We start from the raw sequence: 21,504 nt of genomic DNA, 5'->3' as shown, positions 1-21,504 counted from the left end.
CATTGGAAGAAGAAGAATTGTCTTGGGCCACACATAAGATACACTAACACTAATAATAGCTGATGAGCTAAAAAACAAAAAAATCCCCCCCCCAAAAAATCTAATGTTTTACAAAAGTTTATGAATTTGTGTTGGGCTGCATTCAAAGCCATCCTGGCTGCATGCGGCCCGTGGGCTGCAGGTTGGAAAAGCTTGATTTAAAGGGTTGAAGGTGGTTTTTATTTTCTTCCCACTGACCTACTCTCTTAGATTCCTCTGTGGTTTATTTTTGGTTCAGTCTTGCCTCCTTTGATCTCTCTAGGGAGAAGGCTGAGCAGACCATCTGGAACCGTTTACATCAGCTTAAAGCCTTGAAGACAAGGTGGCCCCGCTCCCGGGTTCCTCTGAGGATTGGAATTCTAGGTATCTGGTAATTTGCACATTTTGTCAGCTTTGAAACTTGGACTCTATGTGGCTTTATTTGCTAGTGTTTCCTTTAGAGGCTGGATTCCCAGTGTCTGAAGAAATCTTATATATCCCATGCAATTCTTGTACTTACTGCCAGAGGTGACAGGATTAAATGAGATAAAGTTCATGAAAGGGCTTTCCGTAGTTCCTTGAAGTAATAGGTGCTCAGAAAGTGGTATATCCTGCCTAGAGTCTAATGTGGCTCATGGTAGCACAGAGTTATGGGTAGAGTTGGAGTCTGAAGGGACAGCATAAATTTCTTTTTTTTTTCTTTGAGATGGAGTTTCGCTCTTGTTGTCCAGGCTGGAGTGCAATGGCGAGATCTTGGCTCACCGCAACTTCTGGGTGCAAGTGATTCTCCTGCCTCAGCCTCCCGAGTAGCTGGGATTACAGGCTTGCACCACTATGGCTGGCTAATTTTGTATTTTTAGTAGAGACGGGTTTCTCCATGTTGGTCAGGCTGGTCTCGAACTCCTGACCTCGGGTGATCTGCCTGCCTCGGCCTCCCAGAGTGTTGGGATTACAGGCATGAGCCACTGTGCCTGGCCTGACAGCACAAATTTCTAATGTGGGTACCTTTCATTCTGACTCCTGAAGCAAGCTCAAGTGAAGATTTAGGTTTGCCTCACCAATATGGTAACCACTAGCCACATGCGGCTATTTAAATTTACCTATAATTAAATAAAATTTAAAATTCACTTCTTTAGTTCCATTAGCCACATTTCAACCTCTCAGTTGCCACACATGACCACATGACTAGGGGCTACCAGTTTGTACAGTGCAATTATTTTTCCATCCAGCATACTCTGTCACCCTTTTTTTTTTTTTTTCTAAAAACAGAGTCTCACACTGTTGCCCAGACTGGAGTGGCATGATCATGGCTCATTGCAGCCTCCAACTCCTGGGCTCAAATGAACCTCTCACCTCAGCCTCCTGGGTAGCTAGGTCTACAGGTGTGTACCACCACACTTAGCTAATTTTTTGACCTTTTGTAGAAACAGGGTCTTGCTATATTGCCCAGGCTGGTCTAGAACTTCTGGGCTGAAGTGTGATCCTCTTGCCTCAGTCTCCCAGAGTGCTGGGATTATAGGTGTGAGCCACTGCACCAGGCCTATCATCTTATTAGAAAGTTAGGTTGGGCAGTTCTGATCTATATGACTGGAGACATTTCAAAAATAAATATTCTCTACCCTTTTCTGTCTCAGAATTTAGTTAATGTATTTAACATTATGGAAAAACAGACTATCTCCATTGTGGAATAGTTAAATTAATCTCTCCTAATGATGGGTCCACACACAGATGGAGCATATTTAGTTATCAGATCCATGTAGTAATTGACACAGGAGGATGGAAGGGTCAGCTGAAATGTTCTGTTCCATTTCAGTTCTTCACTGTAGAAGCCTCAGGGTGTATATCTACTAAGAATTTCAGAAATCCCAAGAATAATTAAAAAAACTGTAGTAAAATATATATGAAATTACCATTTTAATCCTTTTTAATAGTACATTTCTGTGGCACTAAGTATATTCACATTGTTTTGCACCCATCACCACCATCCATCTGCAGGACTTTTTTCTCTTCCCAAACTGAGACTACATATCCATTGAACACACACTCCCCATTCCTCCTTCCCTCAGCCCCTGGCAATCACCATTTTACTTTCTGTTTATGAATCTGACTACTCTAGATACCTCATGTAAGTGGAACCATACAATTTTGTCTTTTTTTGTGACTGTCTTATTTGGCTTATCATAATGTCCTCAGGGTTCATGAGGTTACCTGTTGTAGCCTGTGTCAGAATTTCCTCCTTCTTTTTTTTTTTTTTTTTGGTGACAGGGTCTCAGTTTGTCGCCCAGGCTGGAGTGCAGTGGCGTGATCATGGCTCACTGCAGCCTCAACCTCCCAGGCTCAAGCAATCCTCCTGCCTCAGCCTCCTGAGTAGCTGGGACTGCAGGCATGTGCCATGAGGACTGACTAATTTTTTTATTTTTTGTAGAGATGTGGGTCTCACTATGTTGCCAGGGCTGATCCTGAACTCCTGGGCTCAAGTGATCCACCCTCCTTGGCCTCCCAAAGTGCTGGGATTACAGGTGTGAGCCATAGCACCTGGCCAGAATTTCCTTCCTTTATAAGGCTGAGTAATACTCCGTTGTAAAAAAAAAAAAATTCCATTGTGTATATGTAGTACATTTTGTTTGTTCATTGAAAAATTATTTATTTATTTAACTGGCTTTGTGTAGATGCAAATATCTCTTCATTCATTAATAGACACTTGGGTTGCTTGCACCTTTTGGCTATTGTGGATAATAGTGCTATGAACATGGGCATACAAACAAGAATAGCTGTTAAGTGTTTTCAAAGGGTATTTGTAATACAGTGGACTTTAAGATATTATAACTTTAATAACATAATTTTTTTAAGGATATGGAAAATAACAGCATAAATGGCTCACTCATTTCTTACAGGTTTTAGCAAGTATTATAGGCTAGAAGAGAGGGAAAGGGTTCAAGTGTAGTTGTGGGTAAGTAAATTCCAGACACAAAATACTTTTTATTTCAGCACTAAGTAATTTTCAGTTGAAAGAAGACATGGTTCATGTCTTGAAAGGTTTGTGGGTGGTGGTTTAATTTTTTTTTTTTTTTTTTGAGACGGAGTTTCGCCCTTGTTGCCCAGGCTGGAGTACAATGGTGCGATCTTGGCCCACCGCAACCTCTGCCTCCTGGGTTCAAGCGATTCTCCTGCCCCTCAGCCTCCCAAGTAGCTGGGATTACAGGCATGTGCCACCATGCCTGGGTAATTTTGTATTTTTAGTAGAGACGGGGTTTCTCCATGTTGGTCAGGCTGGTCTTGAACCCTCAACCTCAGGTGATCTGCCTGCCTCGGCCTCCCAAAGTGTGGGGATTACAGCCATGAGCCACCGCACCTGGCTGGTGGTTTAATTTTTTTCTGGGCATTTAATTGAATTGCTCTGAAACCCTTTTCTGTGATTTTCTTATATAGGAAGATGCAGGCTCCAGTGCGATGGGAGTGTTGGTTAAATTTGAAGGATGATACTCAATTCTTAGAGAAGTTTTCTGTGCCCTGGTCTCTAATCCCAGCTAGGGATAAAGTGGAATAAGAAGAAGGCATTAAACACCAGGTGAATTTGGGGAAAGGTGCTTGTTTCTTTTTCCCTTTCAGGCTGCATGGCTGAGAGGTTGAAGGAGGAGATTCTCAACAGAGAGAAAATGGTAGATATTTTGGCTGGTCCTGACGCCTACCGGGACCTTCCCCGGCTGCTGGCTGTTGCTGAGTCGGGTCAGCAAGCTGCCAACGTGCTGCTCTCTCTGGACGAGACCTATGCTGATGTCATGCCAGTCCAGACAAGCGCCAGTGCCACGTCTGCCTTTGTGTGAGTCACTGCCTAAGAGATAGGGAATAAGCCTCTTCTTTCTTTCACACCTTTTTTTTTTTTTGAGACAGGGTCTCACTCTTGTCATCCAGGCTAGAGTGCAGTGTCATGATCAGGGCTCACTGCAGCCTTGACCTCCTGGGCTCTTGCTTTAGTCCCCCGAGTAGCTGGGACTACAGGTGTGCACCACCACACCCGGCTAATTTTTTTTTGAATTTTTACAGAGATAGGGTCTCACTATATTGCCCAGGCTGGTCTCAAACTCCTGAGCTTGGGTGATCCTCCCGCCTCAGCCTTCCAAAATCCTGGGATTATAAGGGTGAGCCACTGCACCTGGCCATGGCATTAAATTTTCTGTAACAGAGGTTGCCAAATAGCTTACTACCTCTTTTTGTAAATAAGATTTTATTGGAATACAAGCATGCCCATTTATTCACATATTGCCTCTGGCTGCTTTTGCCACTAAAGCAAGGTTAAATACTTGGGACAGAGACTATAGCCTGCTAAGTCTCAAATATTTACTATAGGGTTTTTTTTTTTTTTTTTACACAGAAAAGTTTGTCAACCTCTGTTTATTTTAATGGCTATATAATATTCTCTTGTTGGAATGCTTAGTAAAAATAATAGCTAACATTTATTACATAATTCTTCAGTGAACGTCTTTGATACATAGCCGTAATTATTTCCTTCAGATAGATTGAGGCTTTCACATACAGGATGTGAATTAAAGAGAGTGATTTAACTTAGATATCTAATAGTTGGATCCGGAAGGCGTGAGAAATGTAGAATTCTGTGTTTTAAATCCAGGGTCTCCTTGCCCTATATGCACACATATACACACACTTTGTAATATTTATTTTTTTCTGGTCTGGATGTAAAAAGTTCAGATAATATACTCATATAAACAGTAGGTACAAACATATTCAGGCTGTCTGGAAAAAAGAATTTAAAAACAGTAGAGGGGCCAGGTGTGGTGGCTCACGCCTGTAATCCCAGCACTTTGGGAGGCTGAGGTGGGTGGATCATGAAGTCAAAAGATCGAGACCATCCTGGCCAACATGGAGAAATCCCATCTCTACTAAAAATACAAAAATTAGCCGGGCGTGGTGGCAGGCGCCTGTAGTCTCAGCTACTTAGGAGGCTGAGGCAGGAGAATCACTTGAACCTGGGAGGTGGAGGTTGCAGTGAGCTGAGATTGCAACTGCACTCCAGCCTGGTGACAGAATGAGACTCCGTCTCAAACAAAACAAAACAAAAAAACAGTAGAAAGTCCAAGTGTGGTAAATGTGTACTCTAGCTCCTCACCGCTGTGCTTCCTCAGGCTAGTCATTGTCCCACTGGTTATAGTTTGGTTTATATTCTGTGATTAGATACCAATTTTTAAAGATAAAAAAGGTCTACTTTAGTGCTTAGATCTCAGATTGGTCCAGTGTGAGCATTGTGGCAAGAGGATTCAGAGCCAAAGAATAATGCTATTGAAGCTGATACCTGCTCCTTGGGTCACACCAGCACACCCTGCTACTGTTACTAAGTTCTGGTACTTTCTTCTCCAGGTCGATCATGCGAGGCTGTGACAACATGTGTAGCTACTGCATTGTTCCTTTCACCCGGGGCAGGGAGAGGAGTCGGCCTATTGCCTCCATTCTAGAGGAAGTGAAGAAGCTTTCTGAGCAGGTGAAGCGTTCTCCAGGCTTTCTTGCTGTGAACATGTTTGGGGGAGGATGAGGATAACCTTTGTAGTTTTGAGCCTATGCTGTCTCTGACTTATTGAAGTTTAGGACCATGCCTGGCCAGAAAGAACTACTTTGGTGTACATCATTGGTTTATTGCCCACAAATTAGAGAGCTCCACTATGGAGGCAGCATGGTGGATGGAGGGGGCATGGGATTACAGTCAGGTGATGGAGTGTGAATTCTGGCTTGGTTCCTAGGCATGTCAATTTAACTGTCGTCGTAATGCAGTTTCCTCATCTATGAAAAGAGAATAAAAGAATACCTTGCTTGCAGGGTTATTAGAAGGATTGGAGGAAAAGTTTTTAAATTACCTGGCACATAGCTAAGTTTTTGAGAAATTATGAATTTGTCTCTTCCAGGAAAAACTCCCAGATTTATTGTTCATTTTATCACTGAGCCAGCTCACTAGTTGAGGGACAGAATAGATGAGGGGAATAAGGTGGATCAGAAGCCACAGGGGAGATCTGCTCTTCTTTCTCCCACTGGGAGCTGGTCCTCAGCTTTTGAGGAGGTCTTTTCCTTAGCCCCAGGCCTGAATCTGCTACCCCTGCAGAAGAGGACAATAGGTGGGAATATGGTGGCTTTTCCTAACAGTGGTGTCTCCCTGCTTCCTTACTTGTTTGGCTCAGGAATCATGGGAGAGGGCCAGGGTAGCCCCTGCCCCAGTTCTTTTTTTATTTTTTATTTTTGAGAGGGGCTTTCACTTTGTCACCCAAGCTGGAGTACAGTGGTGTGGTCAGAGCTCACTGCAGCATCACGTGCCTGGACTCAAGCAATTCTCCCACTTCAGCCTCCCAAGTAGCTGGGACCACAGGTAGGTGCCACCACGCCCAGTGAATTTTTAAATTATTTGTAGAGATGAGGTCTCACTATGTTCCCAGGCTGGTCTAGAACTCCTGGGATCAAGTAATCCTACTGTCTTGGCCTCCCAAAGTGCTGGGATTACAGTCATGAGCCACTGTGCCTGGCCTCCCTGCTCTAGTTCTAAGTCACCAGTTTGCTATCATCCTCACATTCTGGCAGTGCTGTCTTCTCTTGCCCTACCCCCAGATAATCAGTGGCCCCTAGCTGCTCCCCTGCTCTGTGAGGCATTCTCCATACCCCACCTCTCCAAGTGCTTCCTGGTCTAAAGTTGTCTCCTTCCTCTCCCCTTCCAGCTCGCCCTCAGTACCAAAACTCACTCCTTCAGGATAGAGACATTCTGTTTAAATAAACTGAGATGGTGACAAAACTCCCCAACCTTTCTAGGCCATTTGCCTATAAAAGAAGGAACTTAATAACATTAAAGTGAATCTTAGTGAATTCAAGGCCATAGACTTGTGGAAAATTAAGATTTTACTTGTATTTTAAAGTATCTGTTAGTCACTTAATAATTTTGCTTGTTTAGTAATTTTTAAAGATTTTTTCTTTCATTTAGATTTTTTAGACTACAGTTGCAAAGAGTATAGAATATTGTACCTTTAACAGAATGTCCATTTATTTATTCAAACAATGGTTATCTATTGGAAGTCTTCTAAATAAGCAACTTTTATAAAAAGTCTTTTCAATCTTTTTATATGAAAAATACTTAAATATACTGAAAAGAGGGAATAGTATAATGACCCCTCTGCCCCAGCTAACAATCACCTAAATTTAACAATTGTTGCATTTTGCCATATTTGTTTCATTTACTTTTATTTTTTATTTTTTTTTGGCTGGAGTGTAGTGGTATGATCTCGGCTCACTGCAGCCTCCACCTCCCAGATTCAAGCGATTCTCCTGCCTTATCCTCCTGAGTAGCTGGGATTTCAGGTGCCTGGCACCACACCTGGCTAATTTTTTTTTTTTTTTTGAGACAGAGTTTTGCTCTTATTACCCAGGCTGGAGTGCAATGGTGTGATCTCGGCTCACCACAACCTCCGCCTCCCGGGTTCAAACGATTCTCCTGCCTCAGCCTCCTGAGTAGCTGGGATTATAGGCATGCGCCACCACACCTGGCTAATTTTGTATTTTTTAAGTAGAGACGGGGTTTCTCCGTGTTGTTCAGGCTGGTCTTGATCTCCCGACCTCAGGTGATCCTCCCGCCTCGGCCTCCCTAAGTGTTGGGATTACAGGTAAGAGCCACTGCGCCCAGCTTAATTTTTGTATTTTTAATAGAGATGGGGTTTCACCATGTTAGGCTGGTCTCAAACTCCTGATCTCAAGTGATCCACCCGCCTCGGCCTCCCAAAGTGCTGGGATTACAGGTGTGAGCCCACTACGCCTGGCCTCATTTATTTTTTTCTTATTGAAAACGTATTTCAAAGTAGAGCATGTCGTTTCATCCTTGAGTATGCATCTCTAAAAAATAAGGATATTTTCTTTTTTAAAAATTTAAAAATCTTTTTATTATTTATTTATTTATTTATTTTTGAGATGGAGTTTCGCTCTTTTTGCCCAGGCTGGAGTGCAATGGCACAATCTTGGCTCACCGCAACCTCCGCCTCCCAGGTTCAAGTGATTCTCCTGCCTCAGCCTCCCAAGTAGCTGGGATTACAGGTGTGCACCACTACACCCAGCTAATTTTGTATTTTCAGTAGAGATGGGGTTTCACCATGTTGGCCAGGCTAGTCTCAAACTCCTGACCTCAGGTGATTCACCCGGCTCAGCCTCCCAAAGGGCTAGGATTACAGGTGTGAGCCACTATGCCTGGCCTATTTATTTATTTATTTATTTATTTATTTTGAGACAGAGTCTTGTTCTGTTGCCCAGGCTGGAGTGCAGTGTTATGATCTTGGCTTACTGCAACCTCTGCCCCCGGGACTCAAGTGATCCTCCTGCCTCAGCCTCCTGAGTAGCTGGGATTATAGGCACGTACCACCATGTGCTGCTAAAGAATATTTTTATTTTATTTTATTTATTTATTTAGAGACGGAATTTTGCTCTTTTTGCCCATGCTGGAGTGCAATAGCACGATCTCAGCTCACTGCAACCTCCACCTCCTGGGTTCATGTGATTCTCCTGCTTCAGCCTCCTGAGTAACTGGGACTACAGGCATGCGCCACCATACTCAGCTCATTTTTGTATTTTTAGTAGAGACGGGGTTTCACCATGTTGGGCAGGCTGGTCTTGAACTCCTGACCTCAGGTGATCCACCTGCCTTGGCCTCCTAAAGTGCTAGGATTACAGACATGAGCCACCGTGCCCGGCCAAGAGTATTTTTAATACCATTAGTTCTTCCAGTAAGATTAACAGAAATTGCTAAATACTGTCTCTTTCCAGTTCATCCTTATTCGGAGTTCCCCAATTGTTCCTTAAGTCATTCTGCATTTGGTTTGTATGTCTTTTTATATATGTGTGTGTATTTTACTTAGTTTTATATCCTACTTTTTAATAAACTTTTTGTTTTGGAATGACTTTACATTTACAGGAAAGTTGCAAAGAGAGTTTCCTCGAGCATTGCCATCTTTCTTTGGTACATTTTTTGGTGCTGTAATCCCAGCACTTTGGGAGGCCAAGGCAGGAGGGTGCCTTGAGCGTAGGAGTTCAAGACCAGCCTGGGCAACACTGGGAGCTGCTGTCTCTATTACAAAACAAACAAAGCAAAAACTAAGAGATTAATATTGGTATGTTACTATTAACTCTCTTCAGACTTTATTTGGATTTTGCCAGTTTCTCCACTAACGTCTTACTTCGTTTCCAGGATCTAATCTAGGATCCACATTGCATTTAGTATATCCTGCTTTTTAGATTAACAATATATCACGACTTACACAAATAAATAGCCTTTATGGAGACTGGAGTTAGGACAACTAAACGCATCACACGGTCCTCGATTGGGATTCTGATCAGGGAAAAAAATGTTATAAAGAACATTATTTGGGCCGGGTGTGGTGGCTCACACCTGTAATCCTAGCATTTTGGGAGACCGTGGTGTGCAGATTGTCTGAGATCCGGAGTTTGAGACTAGCCTGGGCAACTTGGCAAAACCCGTCTCTACTAAAAAATACAAAAAGTTAGCCTGGCGTGGTGACACACGCCTGTAGTCCCAGCTACTCAGGAGGCTGAAGCAGGAGAATCGCTTGAACCTGGGAGGCGGAGATTGCAGTGAGCCAAGATCACGCTAGTGCACTCCAGCCTGGGCAACAGAGTGAGACTCTGTCTCAAAAAACAACAATAACAACAACAACAACAACAAAACATTATTTGGACTATTGGTAACATTTGATTTATGGAAAGTAGATAATAGTGTTGTGTCAATATTTCTGATTTTGATAATTGTCCTGAAATTATATAGGAGAATGCCCTTGTTTTTAGGAAATACATACTAAAATATTTGGGAGTAAAAGAGTATGATATCTGTGACTTTTTCTCAGAAGGCTTAAAAAAATGTAGTCATATGTATGTTGAGAGAGAGTGTATATGAGTGTCTGAATGTGAATGATAAACAAATGGGGTACAGTGTTAACATTTGATGAATTTGGGCAAAGAGTATATGGGAATTCTTTTAATATTGCAGTTTGTCCGTAAATTATGTCAAAGTTACAAAACAAGTCTTTTTTAGCAACCATTATTTGTGAAACTTTATAATATAACATTTCTATTTTTTGAGATGGAGTCTCGCTCTGTTGCCCAGGCTGGAGTGCAGTGGCATGGTCTCGGCTCACTGCAGCCTCTGCCTCCTGGGTTCAAGCGATTCTCCTGCCTCACCCTCCTTAGTAGCTGGGATTAGGTGCCTGCCACCACGCCCAGCTAATTTTTTGTATTTTTAGTAGAGAAGGGATTTCACCATGTTAGCCAGGCTGGTCTGAACTCCTGACCGTGTGATCCGCCCACCTTGGCCTCCCAAAGTACTGGGATTTCAGGAGGGAGCCACTGCACCTGGCCTATAATATAAATTTTCAAACAGACAAATAGACTAGTATAATAGAAAAACGTGATTGTTAACATTTTGTCATACACCTATCTCCATGCACCCATAAATGTATTTTTTCTGAACCATTTGAAGTAATTTGTAGACCTCAGGACACTTGCCCCTAGATACTTTCAGTATGTATCTTCTATGAGTAACAATTTTTCTCTTCATAACCATGATATCATTATCATATGTAGGAAAATCAATAGTTATTTAAGCCAGACACTTTGGGAGGCTGAAGTGGGAGGATTGCTTGAGTTTAGGAGTTTAAAACCAGTCCGTGCAACGTGGTGAAATCCCATCTCTACAAAAGTAAAAAAAGGTAGTCCCAGCTACTTGGGAGGCTGAGGCAGGAGGACTGCTTAAGCCTGGGAGGTTGAGGCTACAGTGAGCTATGATCGTGCTGCTGCACTCCAGCCTGGGCAACAGAGGGAGACCCTGTCTCAAGAAGAAGAAGAAAAAAATCTAAAACAGCTCTTTTATTTTTTGTTGTTGTTCTTTGCTTTAAATGATGCATTAACTTTTTGAAGAGATCAGACATGAGTCTCCTTTGTCTGATTTTTTCCTCATGTTGTCATTTAATATATCTCCTTGAATTCTAGTAACTGGAAGGTAGGTGTAAAAGCTTGATTAGTTCAGGTTAAATATTTCTGGTGAGAATACTTTATATAGTCATGGTGTATAACATTCAAATGACAGATCTATCATAAATTAACCATTATTGTGGATTATTGAGTTTGTTTCCAGTTTTGATTCTAAATAATGTTTTGAAGATTAATTTTTATATAAGGCTTTATTATGAGGTTTAGCTCTTTAGGTAAGATGTCTAAGCTTGAAATTATTCGGTTATAGACACAACACACTTATAGGTGACTCTTGGTAGGTTCGATTTTTCTTTTGTTTAAAACGAAAGATATGTTAATTTCAGCTAATTTTTAATTAGTGTTTTTTTATGAAGCTACCCAAAAGTTTTAAAATTCCAATATATTTTCCCATGTTTAGGGGCTGAAAGAAGTGACACTTCTTGGTCAGAATGTTAATAGTTTTCGGGACAATTCAGAGGTCCAGTTCAACAATGCAGTACCTACCAATCTCAGTCGTGGCTTTACCACCAACTATAAAACCAAGCAAGGAGGACTTCGTTTTGCTCATCTTCTGGATCAGGTCTCCAGAGTAGATCCTGAAATGAGGATCCGCTTTACCTCTCCCCACCCCAAGGATTTTCCCGATGAGGTGAGCGTCAGGTTAGCTGTGACAAACTGATATTAGTATTCTTGAGCATGCCAAAGGCTGGACCCAGTAGGGATGCAGCAGAGACCTGGAGTCCTGCTTAGGGATTCTGTGGGGTATTGCTGCATCACCCTCTGGATCTGCTGGTCCTTTGAAGATTTGAAGTCCACCAGTGGCTGGGCACAGGGCTTACACCAATAATCTCAACACTTGGAGAGGCTGAGGCAGGTGGATTACTTGAGCTCAGGAGTTGGAAACCAGCCTGGGCAACATGGCGAAACCCCGTCTCTACTGCAAATACAAAAAATTAGCTGGGTGGGGTGGCATACGACTGTAGTTCCGGCTACTTGGGAGACTGAGGTGGCATACGACTGTAGTTCCAGCTACTTGGGAGACTGAGGTGGGAGAATCACATGAGCCCAGGAAGTCGAGGCTGCAGTGAGCTGAGATCGCACCACTGCCCTCCATCCTGGGTGAGATAGCGAGACCCTGTCTCGAAAAAAAAGTCTGCCAAGGTGGGAGTGGAGGTAGGACTGATATTCAGCGGGAGGTTAAGACCACCTGCGGGACCGTGAGGGCTGTACAGAGAGGATTTGTTACAAAGTGGGCAGCTGAGTGGTAATAATGGTGGTGGGGCGGTAATGGTGGTGTGGGGCGGACAGGAAGGAGGTGATGTGGTGCTCTGGGAAACAGCCCAGACTTTCGCCTCAGACAGACCCGGGTTCAAATCTCAGCTTTTCTACTGTTTTACCAGCGACAATGTGATGTTTTCAACTTTTCATCTTTATCTGTAAAATGGGGTTAATAAGGGGTTAACAATTACCTCCTGCTTTGGGTTGTTGTGAAATAGATACAAAGGCATACCTTGTTTTATTGCACTCTGCAGATATTATGGAGTTATTTTTAACAAATGGAAGGTTTGTGGCAACTCTGAATAAGTCTGTCAGCACCATTTTTCCAACAGCATGTGCTTACTTCATGTCTCTGTGTCATATTTTGGTAATTTTCACAATATTTCAAACTTCATTATTATTACGTCTGTTGTGGTGATCTGTGATCAGTGCTATTTAATGTTATTCTTAAAATTGTTTCGGGACACCATGAGCCACACCCACATAAGACAGTGACCTAAATTGGTAAATGATGTGTGTGTTCTCACTGCTGCACAGACGGCCATTCCCCCATCTCTCTCCCTTTTCTCAGGCCTCCCTATTCCCTGAGACACAACAATATTGAAATTGGGCCATTTAATCACCCTACAATGGCCTCTAAAGTGCTCAAGTGAAGGGAAGGGTCGCAGGGCTCTCACTTGAAATCAAAAGCCAGAAATGTTTAAGCTTACTGAGGAAATCATGTTGAAAGCCGAGCTAGGCTGAAAGCTAGGCCTCTTATGTCAACCAGCCAAGTTGTAAATGCAAAGGAAAAGTTCATGAAGGAAATTAAAAGTACTACTCCACTGAACACATGAATGATAAGAAAACAACACAACCTCTTTGGCCGGGTGTGATGGCTCACAGGCCGGGCGCAGTGACTCACACCTTTAATCCCAGCATTTTGGGAGGCCAAGGTGGGTGGATCACCTGAGGTCAGGAGTTCTAGACCAGCCTGGCCAACATGGCAAAACTCTGTCTCTACTAAAAATAGAAAAATTAGCTGGGTTTGGTCGTGCAGACCTGTAATCCTAGCTGCTTGGGAGGCTGAGGCAGGAGAATTGCTTGAACCCGGGAGGCAGAGGTTGCAGTGAGCTGAGATTGTGCCACTGCATTCCAGCCTGGGCAATAGAGTGAGACTCCATCTCAAAAAGAAAAACAAGAAAACCCAAAAAAACCACTAACAACAAAACCCAGCCTTTTTGCTGATATGGAGAAAGCTTTAGTGATCTGGAGAGAAGATCAAAGAAGCCGCAGCACTGCCTTAAGCCAAAGCCTAATCCAGGGCAAGGCCTTACCTCTCTTCAGTTCTCTGAAGGCCAAGAGAGGTGAGGAAGCTGAAGAAGAAAAGTTTGAAGCTAGCAGAGGTTGACTTACAAGGTTTGAGGAAAGAAGCCATCTCTCTAACATCAAAGTGCAAGGGGAAGCCATAGTGCTGATGTAGAAGCTGTGCAAGTTATCCAGAAGATCTAGCTAAGATCAATGCTGAAGGTGGTTCTACTAAACAACAGATTTGCAGTGTAAATGAACAGTCTTCTGTTGGAAGAAGATGTCATCTGGGACTTTCATAGCTAGAGAAGAGAAATCAGTGCCATTCTTCAAAGCTTCAAAGGACAGGCTGACTCTGTCTCTTGTTTCCTTTTAAAAAAGCTAGAGGTGGGGTCTTGCCATATTGCCCAGGCTGGTCTTGAACACCTGACCTCAAGCAGTTCTCCCACCTAGGCCTCTCAAAGTGCTGGGATCACAGGCGTGAGCTACTGCGCCCAGCCAGACTCTCTTGTTAGGGGCCAAAGCAGCTGGTGACTTTAAGTTGAAGCCAGTGTTGATTTGCCATTCTGAAAATCCTAGGGCCCTTAAGAATGATGCTAAAGAGGATGTTACTTCCTCCACTGAAGTCGTGAGCCCCTCAAAATCATCCATGAATGTTGAAATCAGTATCTTCCAAACTCCTATTAATGTTGACATTTCGACCTCTTCCCATGAATCATTAATGTTCTTAATGGCATCTAGAATGATGAATTCTTTCTGGAATGTTTTCAGTTTACTCTGCCCAGATCCATCACAAAAGTCACTATCTACGACAGCTATAGCTTTATGAAATATATTTCTTAAATAATAAGAATTGATCTTATATAAACTAAAAATTAAAATAATAGGGCTTGAAAGTTGAAATTACTCCTTGATCCATGGGCTGCAAAATGGATATTGTGTTAGCAGGCATAAAAACAACACTAATAATCTCCTTGTACATCTCTTTCAGAGCTCTGGGATGACCAGGTGCATTGTCAATGAACAGTCACATTTAGAAAGGAATCTTTTTTCCTAAGCAGTAGGTCTCAACAGTGAGCTTAAAATATTCAGTGGTGGCTCATCCCTGTAATCCCAGCACTTTGGGAGGTTGAGGCAGGAGAATCACTTGAGCCTACGAGTTGGACACCAGCCCAGGCAGCATGACAACTTTATAGTTTTTATTTTTTATTTTTATTTTTATTTATTTATTTATTTATTTATTTTCTTTTTTTTTTTTTTGAGACAGAGTCTCCCTCTCGCCCAGGCCAGAATGCAGTGGCACGATCTGGGATCACTGCAAGCTCCGCCTCCCAGGTTCACGCCATTCTCCTGCCTCGGCCTCCCGAGTAGCTGGGACTACAGGCACCCGCTACCATGCCCGGCTAATTTTTTTGTATTTTTAGTAGAGACGGGGTTTCACCATGTTAGCCAGGATGGTCTCGATCTCCTGACCTTGTGATCTGCCTGCCTCGGCCTCCCAAAGTGCTGGGATTACAGGCATGAGCCACCGCGCCCGGCCTATTTTTTATTTTTATTTTTTTTCGAGACTGAGTCTTGCTCTGTCACCCAGGCTGGAGTGCGGTGGTGCAATCTCAGCTCACTGCAACCTCTGCCTCCCAGGTTCAAGCAATTCTCCTGCCTTGCCTCCCAAATAGCTGGGACTACAGGCACGCACCACCATGCCTGGCTAATTTTTGTATTCTTAGCAGAGACTTAGTAGAGATGTTGGCCAGGCTGGTCTCGAACTCTTGACCTCATGATCCACCCACCTTGGCCTCCTAAAGTGCTGGGATTACAGGCGTGAGCCACTGTGCCCAGCCCTATAATTTTTAAATAAAAAAATTAGCTGGGCACGGTGGCACATGCCTATAGTCGTAGTTACTTGGGAGGCTGGAACAGGATGATCGCTTGGCCTAGCAGTTCAAGGTTGAGGTGAGCTACAGTTTCATTGCACTCTAGCGAGGGTGATAGAGTGAGACCCTATCTCGATATATTTAAAAAATATAAATATAATGAAATTAAGGTATGTACATTGTTTTCACTTAATAGACTGCAGTATAGAGTAAATATAACTTTTATTTGCACTGGGAAACCAAAAAATTTGTGTCACTCACTTTATTGCAATATTCTCTTCATTGTGGTGATCTGGAACCAAACCTGTGATATCTCTGAGGTATGCCTATATTGTGTCAAAGGTACTTAGCACAGTGCCTGGCATGGAGTAGGTAGCCCACATCTGAAACCTTTTTCTGGAGGTTTTTTGTTTCAGTGAAAAGTCTTTCTTTTGGCCCCCCACTTTTGTCTTTTTTCCTCTGGATTGTCTTCTTATTGAGTTGTAAAAGTTCTTTACATATCCTTTATTTTTTTGACCACTGCAAAGAAGCCTTTCTTGCAATGGAGGAGAGAGACTGGACTGTGTTCTCTTTATGTTTTCTTTTCTTTTTCCTTTTTTTTTTTTTTTTTTGAGATGGAGTCTTGCTCTGTCACCCAGGCTAGAGTGCAGTGGTGTGATCTGGCCTCACTGCAACCTCTGCCTCCCGGGTTCAAGTGATTCTCCTGCCTCAACCTCCTGAGTAGCTGAGATTACAGGTGCACACCACCATGTCCAGCTAATTTTTGTATTTTTAGTAGAGACGGGGTTTTACCATGTTGGCCAAGCTGGTCTCGAACTGCTGACCTCAAATGATTTGCCCACCTCAGCCTCCCAAAGTGCTGGGATTACAAGCGTGAGCCACTGCGCCCAGCCTCTTTATGTATTCTTGATTCAAATCCTTTGTCAATATGTTTTCAAATATTTTCCCCTAGTATCAGTTTTTTGATGGTATCTGTTTTTTTCTTTCTTCTTCTTTTAAACATTAAAAAAAAAAATAGACCCAAGGTCTCACTATGTTGTCCAGGCTGGTCTTGAACTCTTGGCCTCAAGCAATCCTCCTGACTTGGCCTCCCAAAGTGCTGGGATTACAGAGGTGAGCCATGACACCTGACCTGATGGTATCTTTAAAAATGACTAGTTTGGGCTGGGCGTGGTGGCTCACGCCTGTAATCCCAGCACTTTGGGAGGCTGAGGCAGGCGGATCACTTGAGGTCAGTATTTCTTGCCCAGCCTGGGCAACATCATCTCTACTAAAAATACAAAAGTTAGCCAGGTGTGGTGGTTTGCGCCTGTAATCCCTGCTACTGGGGAGGCCGAGGCAGGAGAATCGCTTGAACCCAGGAGACAGAGGTTGCAGTGAGTGGAGATGGCACCACTGTACTCCAGCCTGGGCAATGGAGTGATACTCTGTCTCAAAAAAAAAAAAAAAAGAAAGTGACTGCTTTGTAAGCTAGCTGAAAGAAGTGCCATTTTTTTCCTGCTTTGCCTGCTGACCCTAGTGTCAGCACTACCTGTATTCAGCTCCATGGCTTTAATCTGACCTCTGCTTACTTTCTTCTCTCTACTCTTTGAAAGCAGAGATGCCATCAGGTGAAGTGTCTGAGACAAATAGAACGGGGCTTGAACAAAAGTTAGGGAATAGGTGATTTTGTGTGTCTGGTTTAATTAGCCTCTTAATTATGTGAAAATTGACCTTGGAGGATACATAGTAAGAGCGGTATTGCTTTCTGTAAGGTTCTTTGGTGAGATTGTGATTACCTATAATGTGTTCTGTTTCATCAGGTTCTGCAGCTGATTCATGAGAGAGATAACATCTGTAAACAGATCCACCTGCCAGCCCAGAGTGGAAGCAGCCGTGTGTTGGAGGCCATGCGGAGGGGGTCAGGCTTGCTTGGAGAGGGGGCATCCCTCACTTTTCCATGTTTCCTTAATGACCAAACAGTGTCCTTGTTGCCAAGAACCTAGCATAGTGTGTGGCACAAAGTAGCTGCTCAGTAAATATTTATTGTATGACTAAGCCACTGGGCACTGGAGTTTGCTTCTGCTCACTTCATAAGCAAAGGCTAAGGACTGGTCACCCATTTTCACTGTTTAGTTTAAAAAGCATAAATATTTACTGAGCAGCTACTGTGTGACAGTAAGTATTTATTGTATGACTATGCCACGGGGCACTGGAGCTTGCTTCGCTAACTCCATAACATAGGCTAAGGACTGGGTCACCCATTTTCACTGTTTAGTATGTTTTTTTTTAATTAAGCACCTACGGTGTGGCACACTCTGAGATTTTAATTCTTTAATGTTAACATTAAGGTTTTGTTACATCTTGGAATTTAAATGTCGCTCTATGTTTTCACTTTCTTTGAGAATAATAAGTATTACACAGATGAGACTGAAGGGAGAATCTGTCCCAAGGCAAGCTGTATGGAATTAGTGCTTTGTCTTGTTTTCCACAGGGCATAGTGTTTTAGAGGTCCTCTAAAATGTTTAATCTGTCTAGATTTATTAGTTAAATAAAAAAAGCTATTTAGAATAGTTTGTGCTGGCCAGGCACTGTGGCTTCTGCCTGTAATCCAAGCACTTTGGGAGACTGAGGTGGGCAGATTGCCTGAGCTCAGTAGTTTGAGAATAGACCAGCTTGGGCAACATGGGGAAACCCAGTCTTTACACACACACACACCTGGGCAACATGGCGAAACCCAGTCTCTACACACACAAACACACACACACACACCTGGGCAACATGGTGAAACCCAGTCCCTACACACACACACACATGCACACACCTGGACAACATGGTGAAACCCAGTCCCTACACACACACACACACACACACGGGCAACATGGCGAAACCCAGTCTCTACACACACACACACACACACACACACACAGACACAGACACAGACACACACACACACACACACTAGCTGGGTGTGGTGGCGCACATCTGTGGTCCCAGCTACTCAAGAGGCTGAGGTGGAAGGATCACTTGAGCCCAGTAAATTGAGTTGCAGTGAACCGAGATTGTGCCATTGCACTCCAGCCTGAGAGACAGAGTGAGACTGTCTCAAAAAAAAAAAAAAAAAAGTTTATGTCCTTAAATAAAAATTCATAGGCTCTAGATTAGATTAGAAGATACAGCTTGGATCAAAAGGGCTCTTTTGGATACTTTAATTTACTCGTGTGCTCTGCCATGTGGATGAGAAGTGATTACATGTGGGAATTCATAGTGTTATCTTTTTATAGCATTCATTTAAAAAGGTTGGATTTATGTAGGCCTTTTCCTTTTGTTGTTTATTGCAGATATTCAAGAGAAGCTTATGTGGAGTTAGTTCACCATATTAGAGAATCTATTCCAGGTACATTTAAGAAACTCATTCCGCTGAGCATGTTACTCTACCAGTGACCAGCCTTGTGGTTAGATACAGTCAACACCTTTGGCATTTCCTTGTGACACAATTTCATAACTTTTGTGCTCTTCTTCTTTCTCTTTCTCTCTCCTCGTACTCTTTCTTTTATGTCTTTCTGATTTTTTGTTGTCTTAGTCCTGCAGGAAATACTTAGGTGTGGATCACCTTGTGGCCTCAAGGCTATAGAGATTCCTTTTCTATGGTCTTTGTATCTGGACATAGAGGAAAGACCTTATCTTATCTTGTAAGATGACAAAGTTATGTCTAAATTAGTTCTGATTTGAGAACCATTGATATCTTTTTTTTTTTTTTAGAAATAAGAACTTACTATTCTTATTTATTCATCTTCATTTTCTATATTTTATACCACATTTGACTTTCTTTTTGAGGCCGATTTTACAGATACATTTTAAAATCACTTTTGAGTTAGAATACTTTAAGCATAATATGGAGAGAATAACACTTAGATTATGCCTTTGGGGAACTTCCAGATTAGGTGGGAAAAGAAAGCAGTTACAGTGTTGTTTATTTTCAGATATGCTTCAGAGAAGTCTTGATGAAATGAGGAAATGTAGGTATAAAGATGATTGTACAGATCAGCAGTAAAATGTGTACTTTTTCTAACTAGCTTTATGGCAACTTATTACTGTAAATTTTAGAGATAATTCCTTTCGTATTATCTTATTCCATATTCCCCTTCACTGTCCCCTTCCTCCTAATAAAATACTCTGTAGTCATTTAGTTTAGATTTGGTTGAGGGTGTATACATTTTTCCTCAAATTTCTAATTATTACAACTTTTTTTTTTGAGACAGAATCTTGCTCTATTGCCCAGGCTAGAGTGCAGTGGCGCAATCTCGGCTCACTGCAGCTTCTGCCTGCCAGGTTCAAGCGATTCTTGTGCCTCAGCCTCCCAAGTAGCCGGGACTACAGGCCACCATGCCCAGCTAATTTTTGTATTTTTTGGTAGAGATGGGGTTTCACCATGTTGCCCAGGCTGGTCCCGAACTCCTGACCTCAAGTGATCTGCCCGCCTCAGCCTGCCAAAGTGGTGGGATTACAGGCATGAGCCACTGCACCTGGCCTAATTATTTTAACTTTTATGCACAAATACTTTCGTTTTGATGGGGCAGGGTAATGCAGAGGCTAGGTATGTGGCTATGGGTCAAGCTCCACTGTTACAGGTCGTGTGATAGCAGATAAGAGACTTCATTTCTGTGGGATGCAGCTTTCTCATCTGTAAAATGGAGTTAATAGTACTCACCTCATTGGGTCATTGGAATAATTTTTTTGGTGGGGGATAGGTTATCATTCTGTCGCCCAGGCTGGAATGCAGTGGCATGAACACAGTTCACTGCAGCCTTGACCTCCCTGGGCTCAGGTGATCCTCCCACCTCAGCCTCCTGAGTAGCTGGGACTACACTTGAATACCACCCTGCCTGGCTAATTTTTGTATTTTTTGTAGAGATGGGATTTTGCCATATTGGCCAGGCTGGTCTCGAACTCCTGACCTCAAGTGATCCACCCACCTTGGCCTCTCAAAGTGCTGGGATTACAGGGGTGGGCTACCGCACGCAACCACTACTACTGTCTTAGATGACCATTGTATCAAACCAAATTCAGAAATATATTTTTGTATGAAGCACCACAAGGTTTTCACTGGTAAGAGGACTGATATGAAAATGTGGACTCCCTACTGTGTCCCTAAATGCAGCATTGGAAGTGGAAATACCTTTTCTAGTGCTTAGGGGAAATGTAGGCCAAGAAGCTGGTCTCTGTCATGGAATGCTGTGGATGAACAGGGCTATCCCGCCTTACTCTCTACTATTTTGTTTTACTTATGAATAGTCCTAGGGAGGACCTTATAGTTGCTATCCCTCCCTTGTAATCCGCATATGCTGAAGGCCTCCCTTGAAGGTAAACAGCAGGCAGTGACCTGTCATCCTTTGCTGTGTGTGACAGGTGTGAGCCTTAGCAGCGATTTCATTGCTGGCTTTTGTGGTGAGACGGAGGAAGATCACGTCCAGACAGTCTCTTTGCTCCGGGAAGTTCAGTACAACATGGGCTTCCTCTTTGCCTACAGCATGAGACAGGTGAGCCCTGGGGTTGGGGAGGACTGACATCATTCCTGACCAGTTTTGGGGTGATTGTAGAGAACAGGGCAGAAAAGAGAGTGGCGGCAAGGCAGTCCTTGAGAAACCACAGGCTCTTACGATTCACTTCCGTTCATTTTTCTAGTACACTCTGTCTACTCTGAAACGGTTCAGCAATTTGATGATACATGCTTACTGTGCCAGTATTCCTCATTAAAATATTTTAAAATTATGTTTAGATTGTTTGCAATTTGAATATGGAAGGAGAAAACCTTTTCTTTACGAGAAACCTAAAATTGTTTCTTAACATGCAGAACTCCTTTTTGGTCTGCAGATGTGATTTATTTTACCGGGGCCCCTGGTCATCTTCCCAGCCATCCTCAGTGATTCCTAATTTCTGTTTTCCTAGGCAAGTGAACTCACTTGGAGGCTTCCCAGGAAACAAAGCAGATTCCCAGGCAAAGCAGAAGGAGATTAGGAAAGGAGAGATTAGTGCACTTTTCCTGCAGAGAAGGATA

The 21,504-nt window shown here is 42.9% G+C and overlaps 1 protein-coding gene across 9 annotated transcripts in view; it reads left to right on the top strand.

Moving 5' to 3' along the window:
• CDK5RAP1 (CDK5 regulatory subunit associated protein 1) overlaps positions 1-21,504 on the top strand; it is a 41,651-nt gene that overhangs the window by 9,032 nt on the left and 11,115 nt on the right. For 7 of the 9 annotated variants that reach the window (XR_010154199.1, XM_009437054.4, XM_003953706.5 and 4 more), the window contains 7 exons: positions 302-402; positions 3,628-3,838; positions 5,392-5,512; positions 11,447-11,677; positions 17,270-17,367; positions 18,788-18,843; positions 20,856-20,986. Coding sequence is in view for 8 of the 9 variants with exons in the window: in XM_009437054.4 (XP_009435329.2) it covers positions 302-402; positions 3,628-3,838; positions 5,392-5,512; positions 11,447-11,677; positions 17,270-17,367; positions 18,788-18,843; positions 20,856-20,986 (949 nt within the window). In the remaining variant the exon portion in view is untranslated. The remainder of the gene's footprint in view (positions 1-301; positions 403-3,627; positions 3,839-5,391; positions 5,513-11,446; positions 11,678-17,269; positions 17,368-18,787; positions 18,844-20,855; positions 20,987-21,504) is intronic. The other 2 variants (XM_063802824.1, XM_016937716.2) reach the window with 1 other exon arrangement.

The sequence above is a fragment of the Pan troglodytes genome, chromosome 21 (genome assembly GCF_028858775.2).
Source record: "Pan troglodytes isolate AG18354 chromosome 21, NHGRI_mPanTro3-v2.0_pri, whole genome shotgun sequence".
Lineage (NCBI taxonomy): Eukaryota > Metazoa > Chordata > Mammalia > Primates > Hominidae > Pan > Pan troglodytes.
The sequence above is the reverse complement of the archived record's forward strand: the minus strand, read 5'-3'. Positions and strand labels throughout refer to the sequence as shown.